The sequence below is a fragment of the Pangasianodon hypophthalmus genome, chromosome 10, assembly GCF_027358585.1.
Source record: "Pangasianodon hypophthalmus isolate fPanHyp1 chromosome 10, fPanHyp1.pri, whole genome shotgun sequence".
NCBI classification, from domain to species: domain Eukaryota; kingdom Metazoa; phylum Chordata; class Actinopteri; order Siluriformes; family Pangasiidae; genus Pangasianodon; species Pangasianodon hypophthalmus.
The window spans coordinates 5,925,134-5,944,942 of NC_069719.1; the positions used below are offsets into that span (position 1 = coordinate 5,925,134).

Below are 19,809 nucleotides of genomic sequence, written 5' to 3' on the forward strand. Positions count from 1 at the left end.
AATTCCACAGACCCCCATCAGAACAGATTTCTCTCATGAACATTATTGCTTGTTTTTGTGTTCCTGAGCTTTGGATTAAACTCATTCAACTCAGTGGATCAGTCAAATAGCTATAATAACTAGGAATATAACAATAGAACAGCTTGGATCAATATATTGATTCAAATGAATCGAGGCAACAATCATGCATTGATTATAATTGAATACAAGTTGATGCACTGAAGCGTAAATAGGCTAGCAACGTGATTTGCTCATAACTCCTTTATATTATCATCATTCCCAAATTAATGGTATGCCTACCCAAGATTCTGAACAAAGTGGGTCACATATCAATCAAAGGTTATTAAAACAAATCATATCATATTGTAGCAGATTCAGTGGAATTGTCAAATATCAGATCGCTGCCTTAAGAATCAAAACTGTATTGCGTAGAAGCCTGAGGTTAATGCCATTAATAATTAACTATAAGATCTCAATAAATATAACTTCGAGAAGAGTGGGCTGTGATTTCCACCACAACAAAATTTTAAAAATCAGACCCCTTTGAGAACACCGGATGAGGCGATCAGTTCAAATTAAACCACCAAACAGGCTGTTTGCTTTTATTTGACTTCAGTTGTCAGTTTGTATGTTCCTATAACAGACCAGCGTCAAAACTTATTCCACACAGGCCAAACTGAGGTCTTAATATTTACTTTATGAAACAGGTTGGATATGAATTGTTTAATGACTCACAGACTGAAAGCAGATTTTAAAGTCTAAAGCAAAGTTCTGCCTAACAGTTCAAGAATGAAAACACAACACTTGTGACCTTCACACAAGAGCAGCAGGTGCTGATAAGATTGACCTTGGACACTAACTGTAACTAACCAAAACAAAAAACAAAAAAAAAAAATCAGCTTCCACATATTTTAATCATAGATAGGCCTATATAATCACAAAGCAATACCGAGCCTATGTGATTGCCACAACATTGTGAACTAGCATCTCTCAAGATCAACTGAATTCTAATATAATTAATCAAACTAATCAATTATTTTTTGTTTAACTTCAGTAACCACTTTATCCTGGTCATGTTTGACCCCAAGCACACTGGCCGCGAGGTGGGAATACACCGTGGATGGGTCGCCAGTCTCTCGCATGCATTGATCACTGTTATCTTAAAACTTTCCTCAGCAGTTAAAATGAATCTCAGGTTACAAGCAAACTTAAATATGAGGCAGTTGAGCAATTAAAATTTCATTCATTTTAAGAGTTCGAGAATCTCAGTGCATTGTTAGTATTTAAATGTTCAAAGAAAATCAACATGCAAGGTCTTTCAAAATAAGAAAATTTCTTATTAGAAAAATAGTCATTCCTTGACCAAAATTCAAACTAAAATATTTCTTAAGTCCCTCTTTTTCAGTTAACACATTGTAAAGACTACATTTTAGGGTGCGAAAATCAGTATGAACAGAACCCAGAAATCTGCTGTAGCACAGGACCATGAGTGAAATGAGCATCCCTCATCTACACACAGAGCAGGAGTAAATAAAATGTACAAAAATTGAGGATGCCCCGATTAATTATTCCATCCTTTTATCCTTTATTATTCACTTTTAAAATATTATTAATCATTCACTAGATTCATTGCCAGAGCCTGGGGGAGGTTTGTGGGGGAGGTTTGTGGGGGAGGTGGCAGACTTTAGTCCTTGGAGGGTACAGCCCTAAAGATTTGTGTTTTATCTCTTCTAAACACCAAATTCCACTGACAAAGACCTCTTTAATAAACTGGTGAGATAAAATGATGCGTAAGTCTAAATTCTGCAGTGCTGTGGTCCTCAGGACTGGAGTGTCTGACCCCAGACCTACAACCCTAAGTTTTATGGCCAAGAATGAACTATCATTCGAGTAATGATAGCAACACAGTCCATTCGCAATTTCTATCATTTCTAATAAAACTGATCAAATATGCAGTACCTTATAATAGACATTGACAGCCAGCAATCAAGTCAAGTGAAAAAGACAACACAGATAAAAACAAGAGGCAGCAATCACTCTACCTCTCACATTAGTCTTGCCATACCACCAACAAAGCCATTGCTTTTTCACTTACAAATGTTCCATAACTTTCAGTTCAACTCCTACCACTGAGAGTGAAAGAGGTGCAAAGAGTAGATAAATAAATTAACCATTTAAGAATTAAATTAGCAACACAAATCGGACAGCTTACTTCGAAGTGCAGGGGAAATGCATCATCCCACATCACCAACAGTCTCTTGGTTTAGCGATCATTAAACTGTTTTCTTGCCTGCATTTACATACAAAGCTGGCCGCTTCAAGAAATAGCTCAGGGCTCCTTCTCTTAACCTTTAATCCCATAGAATCATCAGGAAATTGTAACTCTCTGCCCGCTAATGGCCAATTCAGAAAGGTAATTTCGCAGGAACAGAACTGAATTGTGCACCTGCACCAGTAATTCTGTCCAGCAAACCCAGTTTGGTGGCCTGTAGACATAACTGTACATGAATGCAAACTTACTGCAGAAGCATTTATTCCTTCATTCATCTTCAGTGACTGCTATATCTTCATACGGGTCGAGGTGGATCCAGAGGCTCTCCCAGGAACATTGGGCATGAGGCAGGGACACAGTGTGAATGGGACAGCAGTCCATCTTAGGAATCCATGCACACTCACATTCATACATACAGCAAATTAGCATAACCAATCCACCTGAAGGACATATTTGGGAGGTGGGAGGAAACCAGAGAACCCAGAGGAAACCTACAAGGACATAACTGTAAGGATGCTTTGTGCTTCTTTGTTAAATACATCTGTATAGATGTAATAATGTGTTATCTGCATGAAAATATTGTGTGTACTGCAGAACAGAAGAACTGCACATAACCAGCTCATCTTTCTGGGCCCATACCACTCATGGTGAGAAATACCTGTCACTTTGCTAACACGGGCATCAAATATCCACATAATCAAGGTCACTGTCTTGGAACAGAAATTCTATTGTGTTACGTGGAGTACGTCAATCTTACTCTGACAAAAGTTTTTTCGTTTGGATAAAATGTCCAGCATTTAAGTTAGAACTTGCTTTTAAAAATAAACCAGTAACCAGTATATACTTAATTAGCATCTCACCCAGCTAATGCCTTAAACTACAGAAGGCAACAAATATTATTTTTATATTTCAAATGTTGCATTATTTACTACAACAAAATGACTAAAACATTCATGTCCTTTAAATAAATGTGAAAGGTATTGGCAGAATGAATGCCCTTTCTCCTTTGGAAACGTATAGAATGAGCCTAAATAATGAAACACACATCTTTGCAATTTAATTCCCAGATTTTTTTTTTTTTTTTATTTGCTCTTTCTGACACATATAAACATGTGACTGGTAAGCAATCAAGGTATAACACCTTGGCGGTTTGGCAAATAACCAAGTTGTAATAACGATAATTAAAAAATACTGTGGAAGTACTTTGGATCACCAAAAACAAAAGAAAACAAAAACATGAGGTGAACTCTCTACATAGTCCTAAGTAGCAGGTTGCGCAGTTTATGCTTGTGTTTCAGAGGGCAGAAGATCAAGCAGGGAAGCAGATGATTTGGGTCTTTCCAGGACCACCACAGGCTTCAGGAACTGAAGCTGCTTTATTGCCTGGTCACCACAGCCCATTAAGGCCCTTTCCAAGATAAAACGCAGGTTTTGGATAGAACTACATTCTTCTGTGGAAAGCAAGGACTTAAGGGGTGACAAGTGCGACATCCGGTTGTGACTGATGCCGGATCGTCTCAAGTTGTTCTCCTTGACAGAGGAGTTGTGTCGGAAGGAATCACGTCGGCGAGCAACATCGGGTTTGTAGCAGGGGTTTAAGACCGCCACTGTCCGCAGGGGTTCAAATTGAGATTTCTCTTCCTTCTCCTGTATGAATTTCAAAAAGGAGGATTCGAAACCCAATGGCTTGTAAGCCGCCATGTCAAATGCCCGTTGACCTAGATTGGGTACCATGGCATCTTTCTGAGCCAGTGGATGAGGTGCAGAAGGTAACGGCTCAGAGAGTTCAGAATTTTTCCCCCTTAGAGGCTGACGTGTCAAAGAAGCATTTGTGTGTATATAGATGGTAGCAGGAACACTAACAGCCTTGCTGTCTCTGTTTAAAGGGTCCAGTGAAGCATTGTTGACATTTATTCTAAGAGTAGATGGTGGAGAAAGGTCAAGGGGTGGAGGGGGCACAAGAGGAGGTGCAGGAGAGTCAGTTTTTGTTCGTTCCTCCTGAGTTTGGCTCTCTGCGTCAACAAGCTTCTCTGCATGGCCATTAGACTCCCCATAAAGCACATCATCAGCACCAACCATTACGCTGCAATCTGGAGGTGGATCCCTTGAGGGAGATGCCTCTTGTTTCAGTTGTTCGGTTTTGACAGAATGGAGGCTCATGGGAAGGTGTGGCGCCCCAGAGTTCTCAGGCTCGGCTTGATACTCCATTTTGAGGACCCCATTAGGAGCCCTGTCTGAATCTGGCAAAGCAGATACCGTTGATTTCTTTTGTATCAGTTCTTCTAGTTGCTCAGCAGTATAAAAAAGTGTGTCTTTGTTTTTGCTCACCTTGGTGTGAAGCATTTTGTGACACTTTAAGTAATGTCGGTGCAGGCTGCGCTTGCTAGATACCACAGAATTGCAGCTCTGCACCATGCATGGATACGCCTCTGATAAGCAGCGGTCTTGGCACATCTGCAAAGCCTCCTCAGGTGTCCGGTACGCAAACTTGGACTTTGTTTTCTTTGGTTTTACACATTTGGCATCTGGTCCCTCTGGGGTTTCTTCAGTGTGTTCAGCATTCTCCTCAGCTTTAGGGGAGCATCTTAAAGACTGCCTTTTGGAGACCTTCAGAGACTGAGAACTGGATGTGATGATCAGTTTTTTTTGGCACCCACTATTGGATCGCTCTCTCTTGTTCGTGCTTTGTAGACGCACCACAAGGGGACCTGAGTTGTCATAGCGCCTGTAGACATCTTTGAACTTGCAGACAGAAGATGGAGCTGTGGACTTCAGTGGAGTCTGATTCTGGTGTGTTTGATTGGTGTGGCGCATAAGGCTGCTCTTCAGGTGGTAGGTTGCATTGCACTTGGGATAGGTACACTTGAATCTCGGAATGGGATCCTCCGATACTGGATGGCCTTTGCGGTAATGTCTGTTCAGACTGGATAGATGATTAAATCGCTTATTACAGCCATCATACTTACAAGGGAAAGTCTTCTGCCAACAAAGATTGGAGCGGTGGTAATGCACAACCTGAAGGTGGCGCAGAAGGTTGAACTTCTTAGCAAAGCCAGCACCACAGCCTTTATGTAAACAACAATAGGGTTTGTCTTCATCTGGTTTCACTTTTGTCATCAAACGTTTACTAACCCTCCTGTTCAGTGAGGTTCCACCTACATCTGTTTTACCTTCAGAAGTGCCTTTTTGTGACGACGAAATGGGGTTACCCCTCAACCTCTTGTGTTCAGTCATAATTTTGCCATTACTTCTCTCAGTGTTGCCCTCCCATACACAATGGTCTCCATTTAGAAGCCTGTTCTTCCCAGTAGGCACATCCTTTTTTTCAGTATGGACCTCCCTTGTCGTCAGAGCAGAAGGTGGACAATCATCCACCTTCCTTGCAAAAGAGCACAGAATTTGCTCTGCCATCTCCTTGCTCATATTATGTTTCTGAAGCAAATGGGCCTTCAACTCCTTCTTTTCTTTGTAATCCCTAGAGCAAAGGTGGCATTTAAAAGGCTTGAACTTGAGTGGGTTAAAAATGTCCATCTGTTTCACCTTCTCGTCGGTATAGTCATGCTTTTTGACATAGTGCTGCATCAGCGCATGACTAGTTACACTTTTGTAGAAGCAGCCTTCAACTTCACAAGCAAAAGGCTTGCTTACATGCAGGCTATTTTCTTGTTTATCGCCATTAAACGAAGGATCCTTAACCGATGTAGGTGCCGATTCTGCCTTGTGAGGTGGTTGAGCCTTTAACTGCTGTCTCGCTAAATCAGCAGCTGCTTGGTGAGATCCTAACTCAATTTTGCTTGCTGGTACTTTGGTTTGCGATATAGCATTCACAGTTTTAGGACAGGTCACCTGTGGCACTTTAGATCCTGAAGCATGTGTAGTATGATTTACGTTTCTAGAGGGGGTGGAATTAAGACTTAGCTGATTAAGCCCTAGCACAATTTCGGTCAACGCACCAGCCAGTTCGGTGTGACATCCATGACTACTGAGTGCTGAAGGTGTTATATCACACAGTGCAGAATTTGTAGCCTTTTCTTGACTAGATCCTTTAGTAGGACTTTTATCTTGACCATTATGCTCTTTCACGGTTTTAGCCTTTGAGCGCTTTTCATTTTCTACTGTTTTGCATACTGTATTTTCTTTTTTAAACTGGCTGGGATGGACAATTTTCAAGTGCTTTTGGATATCGCTGGCTTTGCTGAAAGTCCTTCCACATTTTTCCAAGCCACAGGTAAATTTTTTACCATCAAAACACACAGCTACACAAGTCAGTAAACCCTTGGAGTCTTTGCTTTCCAAGTGCTGTGATGATGAGAGGTTTGTTTGCTCACCATTTAAACATTCCCCTTTTGATCCAAAGGATGCTTTTGAGCCATCATCCTCCTCTATAACAGGCAGCAAAAGTTTCCTTTTCGCTTTCCTCTGGGCCTCAAAGTCCTTTTCTGTGAAGGTGATGTCATGGGTGTCTATGTGTTTCAGAAATTCCTGACGAGAGTAGTAAAACTTCTTGCAGCCTGGGCTGGTGCAGGTGTACGCTGCATCTCGGAAGTGCTGAGCCTCATGGTGGTACAGCTGACCTAAGTCACAAAAGGAGAGGCTACAACCTTTCAGTTCGCAGTGGTAGGACAGCCGAAAGCTATGTCTGTGCTTGTGTATGATGAGTTCGTTGATTGATTCAAAACGAGCATTGCAACCCGCAACTACGCACATGTAAGGACAATCTCCGTAATGTACGCGCCGGTGCTTCTGGTTGTGATAGGCTGTTATAAACGTTCGGCGACAGAACGTGCACTTCTCTCGACGATTACTCATCTCAATGTAATGTTTGACATTTAGGTCTGTGTCATCATGATCGTTCCTCAGGTGAACACCCAAGTACTTGAAAAGTTTGAAATGTTTTGAACAGTCAGTGGCAGGGCATAGATAAACCTCACGATCCTGTAACTTATAGTGAGTACTGATGTAATCAAATGTAATGTAATCATCGTCTGCTTCCTTATTAGGCACAATGGCAGTTGGCTCCATGACATGCTCTAACACACCAGAGGATGGGTCCAAGCGTATCTCACCAGGTTCCAAGTCTTTCAAACCACAGTCACCCGTTTCCAGCTTTTGTTCGCTTTTCACCTTATTTTTAACTTTCTTCCTTTTCAGATGATACGGAGGCATTTGGAGGTGTTTTTTGGAATGTGGCACAAACTCGTCTTTGCTTCCGCATTTTTGCAGGCATACAGGACACGTCCACATGCCGTTCTCCACGTGTTTTCTGGCATGGTGACACAACCGTGACTCAATCACGTCCTTCTGGCATATCTCACAACGTACTTTGTACTGAAGCCACCTTTTGGATCGTTCTGAAGTCCAAAGAACCACTTTTGAGCTTTTTCGTTGCAACATCCCTTCATCTTTCTTGTGCTGCTCACTCTTCACTTCAGAACTGCTGCATTCTTCACCCTCCTGCTTTTCTTCTTCAACATGTTCCTCCTCTCTGTTCACCTCGGTTGGCACACTATGAACACGTTCCAACACACGACTGTCCTCTTTCTCAGGTTCCAGCCCAAGCAACTTCATACAGTAGTGCTTTAAAGTCTTCCAGTCCCAGAACTCTGGGTCAAATGGCCAGTGGGCTTTGAGTGCAAGCAGCAGTTCACAGCGTAATGAATTTGGGATTATACCATTCTCCTCGTCATACTTTTGATCTGGACGCTTGTAAAGATCCTCAAGGCCTGCAAACACCTCTGGAGAGGGGCTTAAAAGAAAATCGGTGAGCTGGCATGCTCGCAGCACCTCCAAATCATCCAGGAGGAGACAGGCCACAGTTTTGCAGACAGTGGTTTTGGTTTCTGGATACTCTTGCCTTGGAAGCTGAAGGGCTTTCACACAAAGTTCAACAGACACTGCCAGACCAAGGTGCATTACCTGGAAGGGGGGGGGGACCAATGAGGCATTATCAGTTGTACCACTCAATTGTATAAAGCTGATAAACAGAAAACCTGCAAGTAAATGAACAATTCCTCACCTCAGTCTGAATTACTCGAATAAGGAACAGCAGATGGTAGACAGTCTTTGCTATAGCCCCAAACTGGAGGCAGCGTTCTAGGAACGATTCAAGGGAACCGTCAAGCCTCCTCTGCAGCTTACTCCAAAAGAGTGTCAACTCCCTGAAAAAAAAAGGATAAACAAAAAGACAAACAACCCATATATCATTCATTTCAACACAATCTTTTAGTTCACGTTTCAAGCTATAGAGAGTATCTGTACAGCTCAAAAGTATTAACACACACCAGGAGCAGTACAGGGTTCCTTTCTGCAGCTGCTGCGTCAAGTATGTGGTGCAAAGGATGAAGGCTGTGTTCTCATCACCTTCCGTCTCCATATTGCAAATGATGTCCAAAACATCCTTGCCATCCAGTCTGGAAATCTAACCAGGACAAGACAAGTGTATTAAAATGAAACAAGTGTAACATACCACATGGCCCTGAATGAGTCCTTGCTAAACTGCAGTTTATGAAAATCACACCCACTCAGATCTATTTCTGCCTTTACAAATGTACTGCGGAACATGACCCTGCTCCAACTAACTAAGCTATTGAGGAGTATCACTTAACAAGCCCTTTAACAACTTTGCTCTCTCCTACTTGCAGATCTTCTCCTCTTATTAGAGTGCCATGATACAGACAACAAACGCATTGTGAAATTAAAGTTGCTGCAATGACATGAGATGCAATAAACAAACACTAAATATTTTATGATGTCTGACTGGATGTAAAGGACCTGAAAAGTAATGTTTTTGCAATAGCATTAATGCAACTGTTATGTATTACTTTAATATTATGCCTGCGTCTCACCATCTAGCATCAACGTGTTTACAGGGGAGTATTTTTTGTCATTTATTTAAACTCCACCAACACATTTAGACCAAATCTCAAATAACTTTCTACTCTACATAGTGCACTATGTGTGTATGAATACACACCATTTCAGAATCAGCCCAGAAAAAAAATATTGCTGCTGCAAAACAACACAGCAGAATGTAATAAGAGTCATTTTTATTAAAATTAACTTTTAAGCCATTCTTTTAGAACAGACCATCACAATGCTCACAGCAGAAACTTGCAATGCAATAAAGATAAAAACAATTAGTTGAGCATCTCTTCTCCCATACCACCTTCAAACTTCGGTCAGTGTGTTTTCATACATCTCGCTTTTATAAAAATAAATTTACCTCCACAATCACACAACGTACCCATAAACGTCCCAAGTCTTCTCTGCAGAACTACTGCTACTTGCGTGTTTGTTTGTATGTGTTACGTGTAGAGAAGGGTATTAGCAACACTCACCCAGCCTTGCATCCAGTGCCAAACCCGTATACGAAGGGACAGAGTGAATTACCTCTAGAATGGCCTCCTCGCTGGGCAGTTGCTGACAGAGCTGTGTGACGTAAGTTTGGCGAAAGGTGGCCTGATTGGGCAACAAGCTGCAGTTGCCACAGGCTTTAGTGAGGATCAGAGCCTTCTCAACCTCTCCCACTTTCTCCAGATGCTTGATCCTCATCTCCAGAAAGTCCCCTCCCTCTAGACCCAGGTAGGCATTTACTGCGGGAAGGAAAAACACATTAACATCAGTTCGTCATATGGAGAGGAGCAATCCTACAGAAGAGTGATGTAATTTTTTTTTTTTTGGATATTTATATATATTTAGATGTAAAAATAAAAAAAATCTTTTTATTGATAAATCTCCAAACAATTTCAAATACAAATGTGTTCTGTGAGTGGAAAGATGTATGACCACAATAACTAAAATTTTATCCTACACATTTACATAATAAGCCTAATATTTAAATAACTGGTTTATGTTCATGAAATAAATCTGTACTGAAGGGGTCCACACACACACACACACACACACACATACACACATATATATATATTAGGCTTATTATGTAAATGTGTAGGATAAAAATTTTAGTTATTGTATATATATATATATATATATATATATATATATATATATATATATATGTGTGTGTATATATATATATATATATATATAAAATGTGTATTTGTATGTATAATATAAAGAATTTATTATTTTTTTTTTTTTACTGTTAAAGTGGTCCCTGGGGGAATCCCTACTGTAGGCAATTCAATAGGAAAAAGCATCAACTTATCTATACCAGCATTTCACAAAATGACCCAACAGCATATAAAGATAACAGTTAACACTAAGATATAAGCATTAACCAGGCACAGCCCTTTATCTGACAAATTCTGAAAGCATGATCTCCCCAGAGAACGTCTCTCAGGCTTGACTAACAGCTTATGAAGTCAATCAGGTGTAAAACATAGAAAAACAGTAAGCTACACACTGCAGCTGTAAGTGTAAAACAAGGAAATACAAATCTGCTAACATTCATCTGCTTCCGTGGGCTGCTCGGTGAGGAGGGCTACGAGGGCGGGGTTACTCCATGCCCCGCCCTCTCCAGTGATCTGTACCAGCGCCTGTAGGTCTGTGCTCCCGTACTCCAGCATAGCTTCATGCGCCGCCTGCAGACACGCACATTGAATTCTCAAGTTTACATTCAATCAAAGTCACCAGTGCAGCCTCTCCATATTTGTATCTGCTTAAATGCACAAATTGTACTGACCTACAAACTGGATATCATCAGTGATTTAAGCCTTCTTCTTCTTCCATGTGGCCTGACTAAATAAAACTCGGCTGAACCCATTATACAGCTATGACTGATCGACTCATTCATTCAGATGCATTTTCAATAGCATGAGCAAGTTTATTACGTTGCACATGCTTAATAAAACTAAAGTAATTTCAGTGACTTTGGTCAGGCGTCATGTAGTTATGCTAGTTCTAGCTATGTAGAATTATTTTAAGCCTAATAAGACAGAAGCTACAAAAAAGGTGTAGCACGTTCATCACACAGAAATGTAAGTGCCGTCAAAAAGGTTGCTACTATTACTAAACAAGGTATTAGTGTGACAGCATCATTCTCCAACCACAAAGTGATAACATGCATACACTGATCAGAGGAGATAGATTTGGAGTTTATCTAGCAGGGCGTGTTACCACTTGGCACTGGCATTATTGCCTCCAGCTTGTTCATCAGGAATCTAAAACTAAATGCATCTATTCTTAGGTGCACTATACAAATAAAGTTGAAGTGAATCATCGTATGTTTTTAGCAGAAGAGTGGGCTATTTGGATATCATTTAGTTTTCACCTCGGAGAAGGGTCATTGACAAACTATCAACAAAATTAACAATTCATCATAAACAATTATATTCAGACACCTATATTAGTAACAACAAATGTCCTTTTCTCTAAATCCTAATAAATCAGAAGTATCTTTGCTGGGATTGAGCATTTCAATTTCCCCAAAGAACAGAAGGAGCAGAAAAGGATTGCAGGTCAGTCCTATTCAGGTTCCATTATTCAGTTTTTCACTGAATACTGAAAGGGTTTCTCTTTTACTTTTTACATTACAGGCAAGTTCTGGCAAATCTTGCAGATGTACTGAAGTACTGTATCCCACCCTCGACACTTCACTCAGCTCATGCAGATCTGCTGTTATGGTCAACCGCCTGAATATGTTTTTAAAGCTCCTGAACTCTGCAACAGTGTTTAAGTTATAAAAGCTGCAATACAGAATTTTATTACTGCCTTTTGAAAAACAGTACATGAATGTAACTAACCTAAAGTTAATAATCTTGTAAAAAAAAAAAAAATAAAAAAAAAAAAACACACACAGAGTGAGAAATATTATTCCCACGCACAAGTTTCTGCAAGAAAGAACAGATTTTCTAAATACATATGGAAAAAAAAAAAAAAAAAAGGCATTTCAGACAGACATTCTCTTTTAACTTCTGCATTTTCAGTTCAGGTTTCAATATTATTTTTACACTCTCTTCTTGAGCGGTCTGAGGGTCACATCTCACCTGAACAGAGCCGTGAAACTGCAGCCAGGCTTCAAGTGGGATCTCATTCTGAGGTACGGACAGAAGTAATTCAAAGCAGCTCCTAATTAAAGCAGAACAGAGCAGCATTTAGGCAATGCTGGGAAAAACAAATAGTCAGTAATAGCAAAAAGAAAGATGGGGTGAATGTTCAGGTGACCTCATACACACAGGTTATGGCTGACTGTAAAAGATCCAAGTGAACTCAGGCGAGGAATTCAATTCATTTAAATAATAACATTATGCAAATTGTGTATCCGCTATACCTAAACTCAATAAATAAAACTAAGTAGATGCTGGAAAAAGACTGACCCCCCCCCCCCCCCCCCCCCCCCTAAAAAAAAATAATAAATAAGATAAAATCCTGTGCCCATGATGGCCTCGGATTCTTGTTCTTGGCTGACAGGTGTGGAACCTGATGTGGTTTTCTGCTGTTGTAGCCCATCCAACCCAAGGATCGATGTTTTGTGCAGAGATGCTTTTCTGCACACCACGTTTATAATGACTGAGTTGCCATATCCTTCCTGGCAGCTCAAAACAATTTGGCCATTCACCTCTGACCTCTCTTATCACCAAGGCATTTCCACCCACAGAGCTGTCGCTCACTCAATGTTTTTTTTTTGTTTGTTTTTTGCACCATTCTGTGTAAACTCTAGAGACTGTTGTGTGTGAAAATCCCAGGAGATCAACAGTTTATCAAATATCCAAACCAGCCCATCTGGCACCAACAACCACACCACAGTTAAAGTCACAGACATCACACTTTTCCCCCATTCTGATGTTTGATGTGAACATTAAGTGAAGTTCTTGACCTGTATCTGCATGATTTTATGCATTGTGCTGCTGCTACATGATTGGCTGATTGGATAACTGCATAAATGAGCAGGTGTTCCTATTAAAGTCTATAGTGAATGTATATTGTGACTCAGTACAGAATCATGATATGTGTGTCATATCAGCCACATCTAGGCAGCATTAGCATTTCTGTCTGAACTAATTTTTTCACATCTACAAAACGGTAAAATTGAAAAACAAAACAAAAAGAAAAAGCAATATCAATGTCATTTTGTCATATTACTGAACCATAGTGCTGATTTGTGTAACTGACTGAAGAAGAAAGGAATAAGAAAGAGTGAGACAAAGAAATTAAATCCACAATGATGATGATGTTTTAACCCCGGCTGATTGAATCATTATAACGTAACTGACACCATCTCTCCTTAATGATCCTTGGTCAGAGCCTTGATGCTGATCTGGTGCTGATGTTCTCTGAAAGCAGTACTTACAGCGCAAGTCTCTTCAGCACGAGGGCCACGCTGGACGAATTGGCCGTCAGGTGCGGCCTCGCTGATGCAAAGCAGTTGATGGAGAGACAGTAGACTTCCAGCAACGTGAGTCCGTGCTCTACCGAGTTCCGACTCCCGGCGTAGTGCATGAGAGCCTGTGGAGAACAGAAAATCATTCATTCATTATTCATTACTGCAGATCATCCGAGTTAGTGCTCATGGTCCTTAAGGTAAACCTACAGGCTTTTCTGTTCACCATGAGAAACCATGTGCATGAGCCTAAAGACTGAGTGTGTTTGTGCCAAAGTAACTGTGCCTATAAACGAAATTAATGCACAATTAATTAATAATTGTAATCATATGTTTACTTCTTCAATTTATTAAACATTTTAAAGTAATGCAGTGAGTTCACCGATTGGTTAATGGTGCATTAATTCATGGGTTTATTCATGGTTCATATTCACAGTGTTAAGATGATTAACATTAACATCAGCAAGGAGCACTATTCAAGAGTGTTGGATATTTAAAGGAATAAAGACTCATGCCTTACAACGTGAAAGACAATCTGTATCGCTAAAATATCTCTCTAAATATGATATAAGTAGAAAAGTATGACCGAGCTTGCTGTTATGCGACAACAGTCAAGGACAGATTGGTGTAATGTGGCCCAACACAAAGTGAACTTACTGTTACCACCCTGAAGTTGGTGAAGTTGATTGTTTTCCAAAAACTGCACATCCCAAACTGTTTTATTCCTCTTAAAACACAATTTACCAGCCCTATATATATATATATATATATATATATAAAATTTTAGTACATATCATAAAATATAAAATTAAAAAAACCTGTGATTTGCCTTCTAGCCAAAACTACTATCAGAGCTGCTGTTGGAGAAAATCAATCAACACCTGCTGACCATTCAGTATAGAGAATTCAACAGTGCTGCGTTACAAACAGTGAATCACAGTTTCAGAATTAAGTGAAAGGACTGTGTTGATAATTTTTAAACATGATTGCGCAGCTGTACTGCAAATGATTTTAGCAGAATAGCCCACACTAATCCAGCGATCAGACAGCAGTTAAAATTACTGACACGTGTGGCAGAAAATCAAGGAGCCACATTTCCTCTACTACAAAACACATTAATGCATCTGCACAAGCAGAGCTTGTTTAATAGAGCACAGTATACATCCAACCAGTGCCTTTGAGGCTTTGAGGCTGCAGAAGTGTGTGCATTACACAAATAATCCATAAATCCCACTGCCTGTTATGCAATAAAACATTCAGATTCAGTTTGTCAGTTTAGATCACTGAATTTCACTGTCTGTAATTTAGCTTGTTGAAATTCTGCCACCAAGCCAGGTCTACCCCATTCTGCTACACAACATCCATTTGATAATTTGCAAACGATTTAAATATGACTCATTCACCGTACACTTTAAACACAACAGCCACTCATAAGGAGCCATATTTCGCACTCCTAACAATCACATTATCAGATAGTTCAACATCACTGTACAGAAGACACCCTGTTTTAACACTGAGCAGCTAATGAGCTGCCAAATTCAGAAGACACTGTGTGTGAGGAAATCCCTGATTGACCATTTTCACCTCGCACCATCTGCTCTGTGACACACTGATTGGACCTTTGGGATCAGAGCGGATGTACCTTGGGTGACAGTGCGATTCCCCCCCCCCGGCTCTTAAACTGACACACACACACACACACACACACACACACACACACACACACACACACACACACGGAATCCCCTTTGACAAAAGCTTAGCCTACATGCTAGAAATAGAGAACAGATTGTGGTGCCGTGTTTAACCATCAGGGTTATTCTAAAGAAGTCTGTGACAACCCTGAGCACAGTAGTTTCAATAATGATGGATAAAATGACAGACTTATCAATATGTTGTACTTAAAAACACATCACATTCCACTATTTAGAGCTTGCAGGATCTCCAGGCGTCTACTGCAACATACACTAGTTATGATCATGTGTTTAAATACAATGTCGACCCAAAGGTGGAAGCTCTTGTTCTATTATTAAAAGCTGATATAACTTTCCTCAACATTACATCATCCATTAAGTTAAAAAAGTTTTATTTACTAAGAGAAGAAGCAACAAAAAAGTCAATATTCTGGCTTAGTTGACCCTGAAATATCAACACTGTTACGAGTCAAGGTGGTGATAACAGAAGACAGTTCTACGATACATGATATGTTTACTGATTTTGACAACACTTATTTAAGGCCTATTAAAAACTGTAAAATTAACATTTTACAATTTTAACCCTTTTAACAAAATACAGGCAATGCAAGTATCTGGTAAATTTCTTCACAGCACTACCTACCCAATATGACCAGACCATTATTTTTTCACTTAAACATAATACACAAACAAACTGAAAATATGACTTGAAAAATCTGATCCAACTTCTTCCCATACTTGTTAATATGCCAGAAAATTGATAAACATGTGCCAGTGTGACAATCGTTTTTATATCAAATTTAATTTACCGTATCTCCATTTCTACATTGTCTATCACCAAACAAAAAAAAAAACAGCATTTTTGAAAGAAGTTGGCCATATTGCTTAGAATGACATTATTTTTGCTGTCTGAAAATGACACATCTTAACTGCTGTGTGTTAAAGATTAAGGATAAAATCAAATCAGCTGATTCCAAGCAGAGTTTATTTGTTAATAAAACATTCATTAAACTGTTCTAATAAGATATCACAATTGATATCACGATAGTACCATGACATTTGATCGTGATACCGTTATTCACCATGCCCAGCACTCGTTAGGAGCATGCATGTATTACAGTGTGAACGAAATATAGAGCGTCAGTTTCAAGAGTTTTTGTTCCTCTTATTGTAAATTTAAAGTAGGGCACAAATCTCTGGCTGAGCCAGATTAGATGTAAATGAGTGATATTTGCACAATGAAAAGCAGCAGGTGGGATGCATCAGGTTGTAATCTCAGTGGGTCTGTCCTACAGAGACACCCGTGAAGAGAGACAGGGGGCTGTGAAGAAAGACAGGGGGCCACGAGGAGGACATGGCACCTGGTGAAAGGGGCACCAATCAGGGCATCAGAACAAACCTCTGAAATCACTGCATGGCTGGTCAGAGCTGCTGAACTTGTTTTCTGAATCTCACAATTCAACAACAGCATCCGCTCGCTGCAGTTAGTCCGCTCGCTCGTCTACTCAAATTCCTTACACACTCGGTAATGTGCACTACATCCTGTACTCCCATTCAACTCCACTGCTCATGATTACAACTGTTTCTTTACTTACTGGAGGCCATACAATTTTCCTGCTTATCGCATACACATCTACACTGGGTTATGTGTGTGTAGTTCTTACTTATCCTGTCTATTATGTATATTTATAAAGAGTGAGAATCTCTACACACTCCATTATTAGACAGGTCTTGATTTCCTGTAATCTACCGCACAATCATTAACCAGTAGAAGCTCTCAGTGTTTTTAAAATCATGACACTATTTCATTCATCATTTCCTTTACAATGCCTGACTTAATTTCAGTTTGAACAGTAGTCATAATTTGATGATGTTTCAGAGCTCACCATCCATTTTGAATCACCTAACACAAGTAGACTTCCTAAACATTTTAGCCAAATGACCCATCAATTACACACTTTATTTTTAGGAACTGTTAATATTATTCCTCAAGGGGACTTCTTTTTTTTTTGCATTAGCTTTTACAGTAATACAGAGCAAGAGAAATCAGGAATTGAACTTTATTTGAACTAGTATAGTAGTATTATATACTAGCTCTGTGCAAGTACATTTGTGATGTTATTGTCACTTACTTGCAGCTGTACTTCAGTCACGCAGTAATTTTCCTGTAGCATGCCAGGACCCTTTTAGACAGGAAATCGCATATCTGGGTTTTTTTTTTTTTTTGTTGGAGGGAAGCTGTCCGGGGCCAAGGCCGGGTGTGGGGGCCAGGAGAGTTTGAAATCCATCTGAAATATGTCTACTTGATCAAACTATCAACCCAAGTTATGAGTTGTTAGTTATTAAGTTAGTTAATTCCCCTAACTGCTATTAGTTACTTTCATTCATGCACAGCTGATAAAATGCACATACATCAGGTGCATAAAAAAATAAAAGAAAAAAGAAAAAGGGAAGAAGGAGCACTTAACTCCAGGAAGCAAATTTAGTTCTTCCAGTGAAAATAAAATATCACAGTATCAGGGGTTATAATCTGATTATGCACTGCATTAGTACAGTAACAGATTTTGGTATCCAAAAAAAAATAAAAATAAATAAAATTAAAAAGAAATTCTGTTGCAGTTTAGTAGCACATCATGTTTTACCCACGGTTTTGTTCAGTGCATGACTGACAGTGAATAATCCCAAACCACACTGCAACTCCATATCCACATAAACTCTGGCACAAAAACATTTTCCCTCTGTTTTTTTGGGTTAAACTGCTGACTCTCACTTTGCTGTCTATTAAAAAGAGGAAACTTCTGTGTAACTTTTAAGAAGATCTGATCTGCAGCTTGGCTTGCTACGTGACTAATATCACACACACACACACTTGCCTTAGTGAACTCTGGAAAGTTGTACCTGCACCAAGCAAAGAGGGGGAAAAATAAAATAAAAAAAGCAAAAACAGAGAAGATCATGGCTATAATCTGACGGGACACACAGATTAAAAACACACAGTCGCCCCACCCCACACTGACCAACTGGCCTCCCCTACACACACACACACTTATATATATACACACATATGTACATACACATAATGTAAATCATACAACAGCATATATTTGGTATCTAAAGCCTCCACGGTTGGCATTAAAAGACATTATAGAATTATGTGGAAATGTCAATTAAAATGCATGACATTACAATAAGGAAAGTGAGGAAACGACAGTGCAAGCTGTGGGCCAATGCATGGCACACTGGCTCCTCACACTGTACTTGTGCTCGGGGGGTCTTCAAAACTACAGCCATAACTAATGATAAATAATAAAATAAACCAGCCTGCATTTGGAGCTACGCTACGAATTAGCAACATGAATAGCTTAAATTATTATTATTTTTTTTTTAAAACGCACACCCAAAATAATTTTTTTTCCCCTTCAGCTGCAGCAGCATAGTTTAGCTTGCTAGTAGCGTTTAGCTAACATTAGCCCACTCGCTACTGTGTGAAACAATTCACCGTTTCACTGCGTCGTGGTTTGTTTTGTGTGTTTTTTTTTTTTTACCTGACAGAAGTTGTCGCAGTACTCGGTGGACGAGGCCTCCGAGATGTCTCGCTGTCTCAGGGCGGCCTCGAGGTGCTGCAGCGTCGCCTGCAAGCTCTCCATGGCGTAAAACGTGTCCTCGTCCGCCCAGCCTTCGCCACTGCGATCCAAATCCCCGTCTGCGCTCTCGTCCGCCATCTTCACTGCTGGCCCCGGCGCGTACGCAGGCAGCGGGTCACGTGATCACAGCCAACGGTAGGCCCGACTCAGAAGTGGGGGAGACCTCAGAGTGGGAGGGGCCGAGCTGCGTCCAATCAGATAAGGGGGTTCTCAGTGACCAATAGCAAAGCACGCGCAGTTACACCCCTGGCGTTTGGAGGTTAGGCCACGCCCACTACGGGGCACTGGGGCTTCCCACCTACAAACACAGTGTATTTTACACAATACTTTGGGGGGGAAAAAAATAAAAATAAAAATACACCTGCCCTATTTTGTATTTTTATTTAATTAGTAAACCATCTGTAGTTGATTTTTTTTTCAAAACCAATAAGAAGTTTACATGCTTCAACCTTTTTTTCCCCAAATCTGAAGAAAAACCCTGTTGCACCCTTACAGCAGTTTCATAAGATATTCTGTTTTTCTTTCAATGCATAACTGACACAGAATAATCCCAAACCCTAAAAACACATACAATCACTAGCCTCTTTAATAGGAATTCCAATATGCTTGCTTATTTATGCAATTATCCAATGAATAAGAGTTTATTGTTATATGCAGAGTAAAACAGGCAGTTACGCTGTACAGTGAAATTCTGTGCATCTGTACAGATAGTGTTATAAAATCCACTGTGATGTGGACTGTGATACATATCACAAATATGATATGAAATATACGACACGTGCTAATGTGAGGGAGGTAAGCTGTAGTGCAATAGTAAAGACAATAAAAAGGCCACAATCCTACAGGGGTACAGGTGTTCCTATTAAAGTGGCTGGTGAGACTACTATGCATTAGATGTGTATCCATACATCAAAAAAG

At 40.0% G+C, this 19,809-nt stretch overlaps 1 protein-coding gene across 1 annotated transcript; it reads right to left on the bottom strand.

Annotated features, from left to right (window-relative positions):
* Nucleotides 1-1,682: 1,682 nt before the first annotated feature.
* On the bottom strand, nucleotides 1,683-19,042 carry rlf (RLF zinc finger). Its single transcript, XM_034307954.2, has 8 exons — nucleotides 18,793-19,042; nucleotides 13,524-13,678; nucleotides 12,220-12,301; nucleotides 10,680-10,815; nucleotides 9,662-9,864; nucleotides 8,554-8,690; nucleotides 8,289-8,430; nucleotides 1,683-8,188 (listed from the first exon to the last, which is right to left on the bottom strand). Exons 1-8 carry the CDS (start codon nucleotides 18,967-18,969, stop codon nucleotides 3,554-3,556), a joined length of 5,667 nt encoding a protein of 1,888 aa, XP_034163845.2. The 5' UTR covers nucleotides 18,970-19,042; the 3' UTR covers nucleotides 1,683-3,553.
* Between the last annotated feature and the right edge of the window lie 767 nt (nucleotides 19,043-19,809).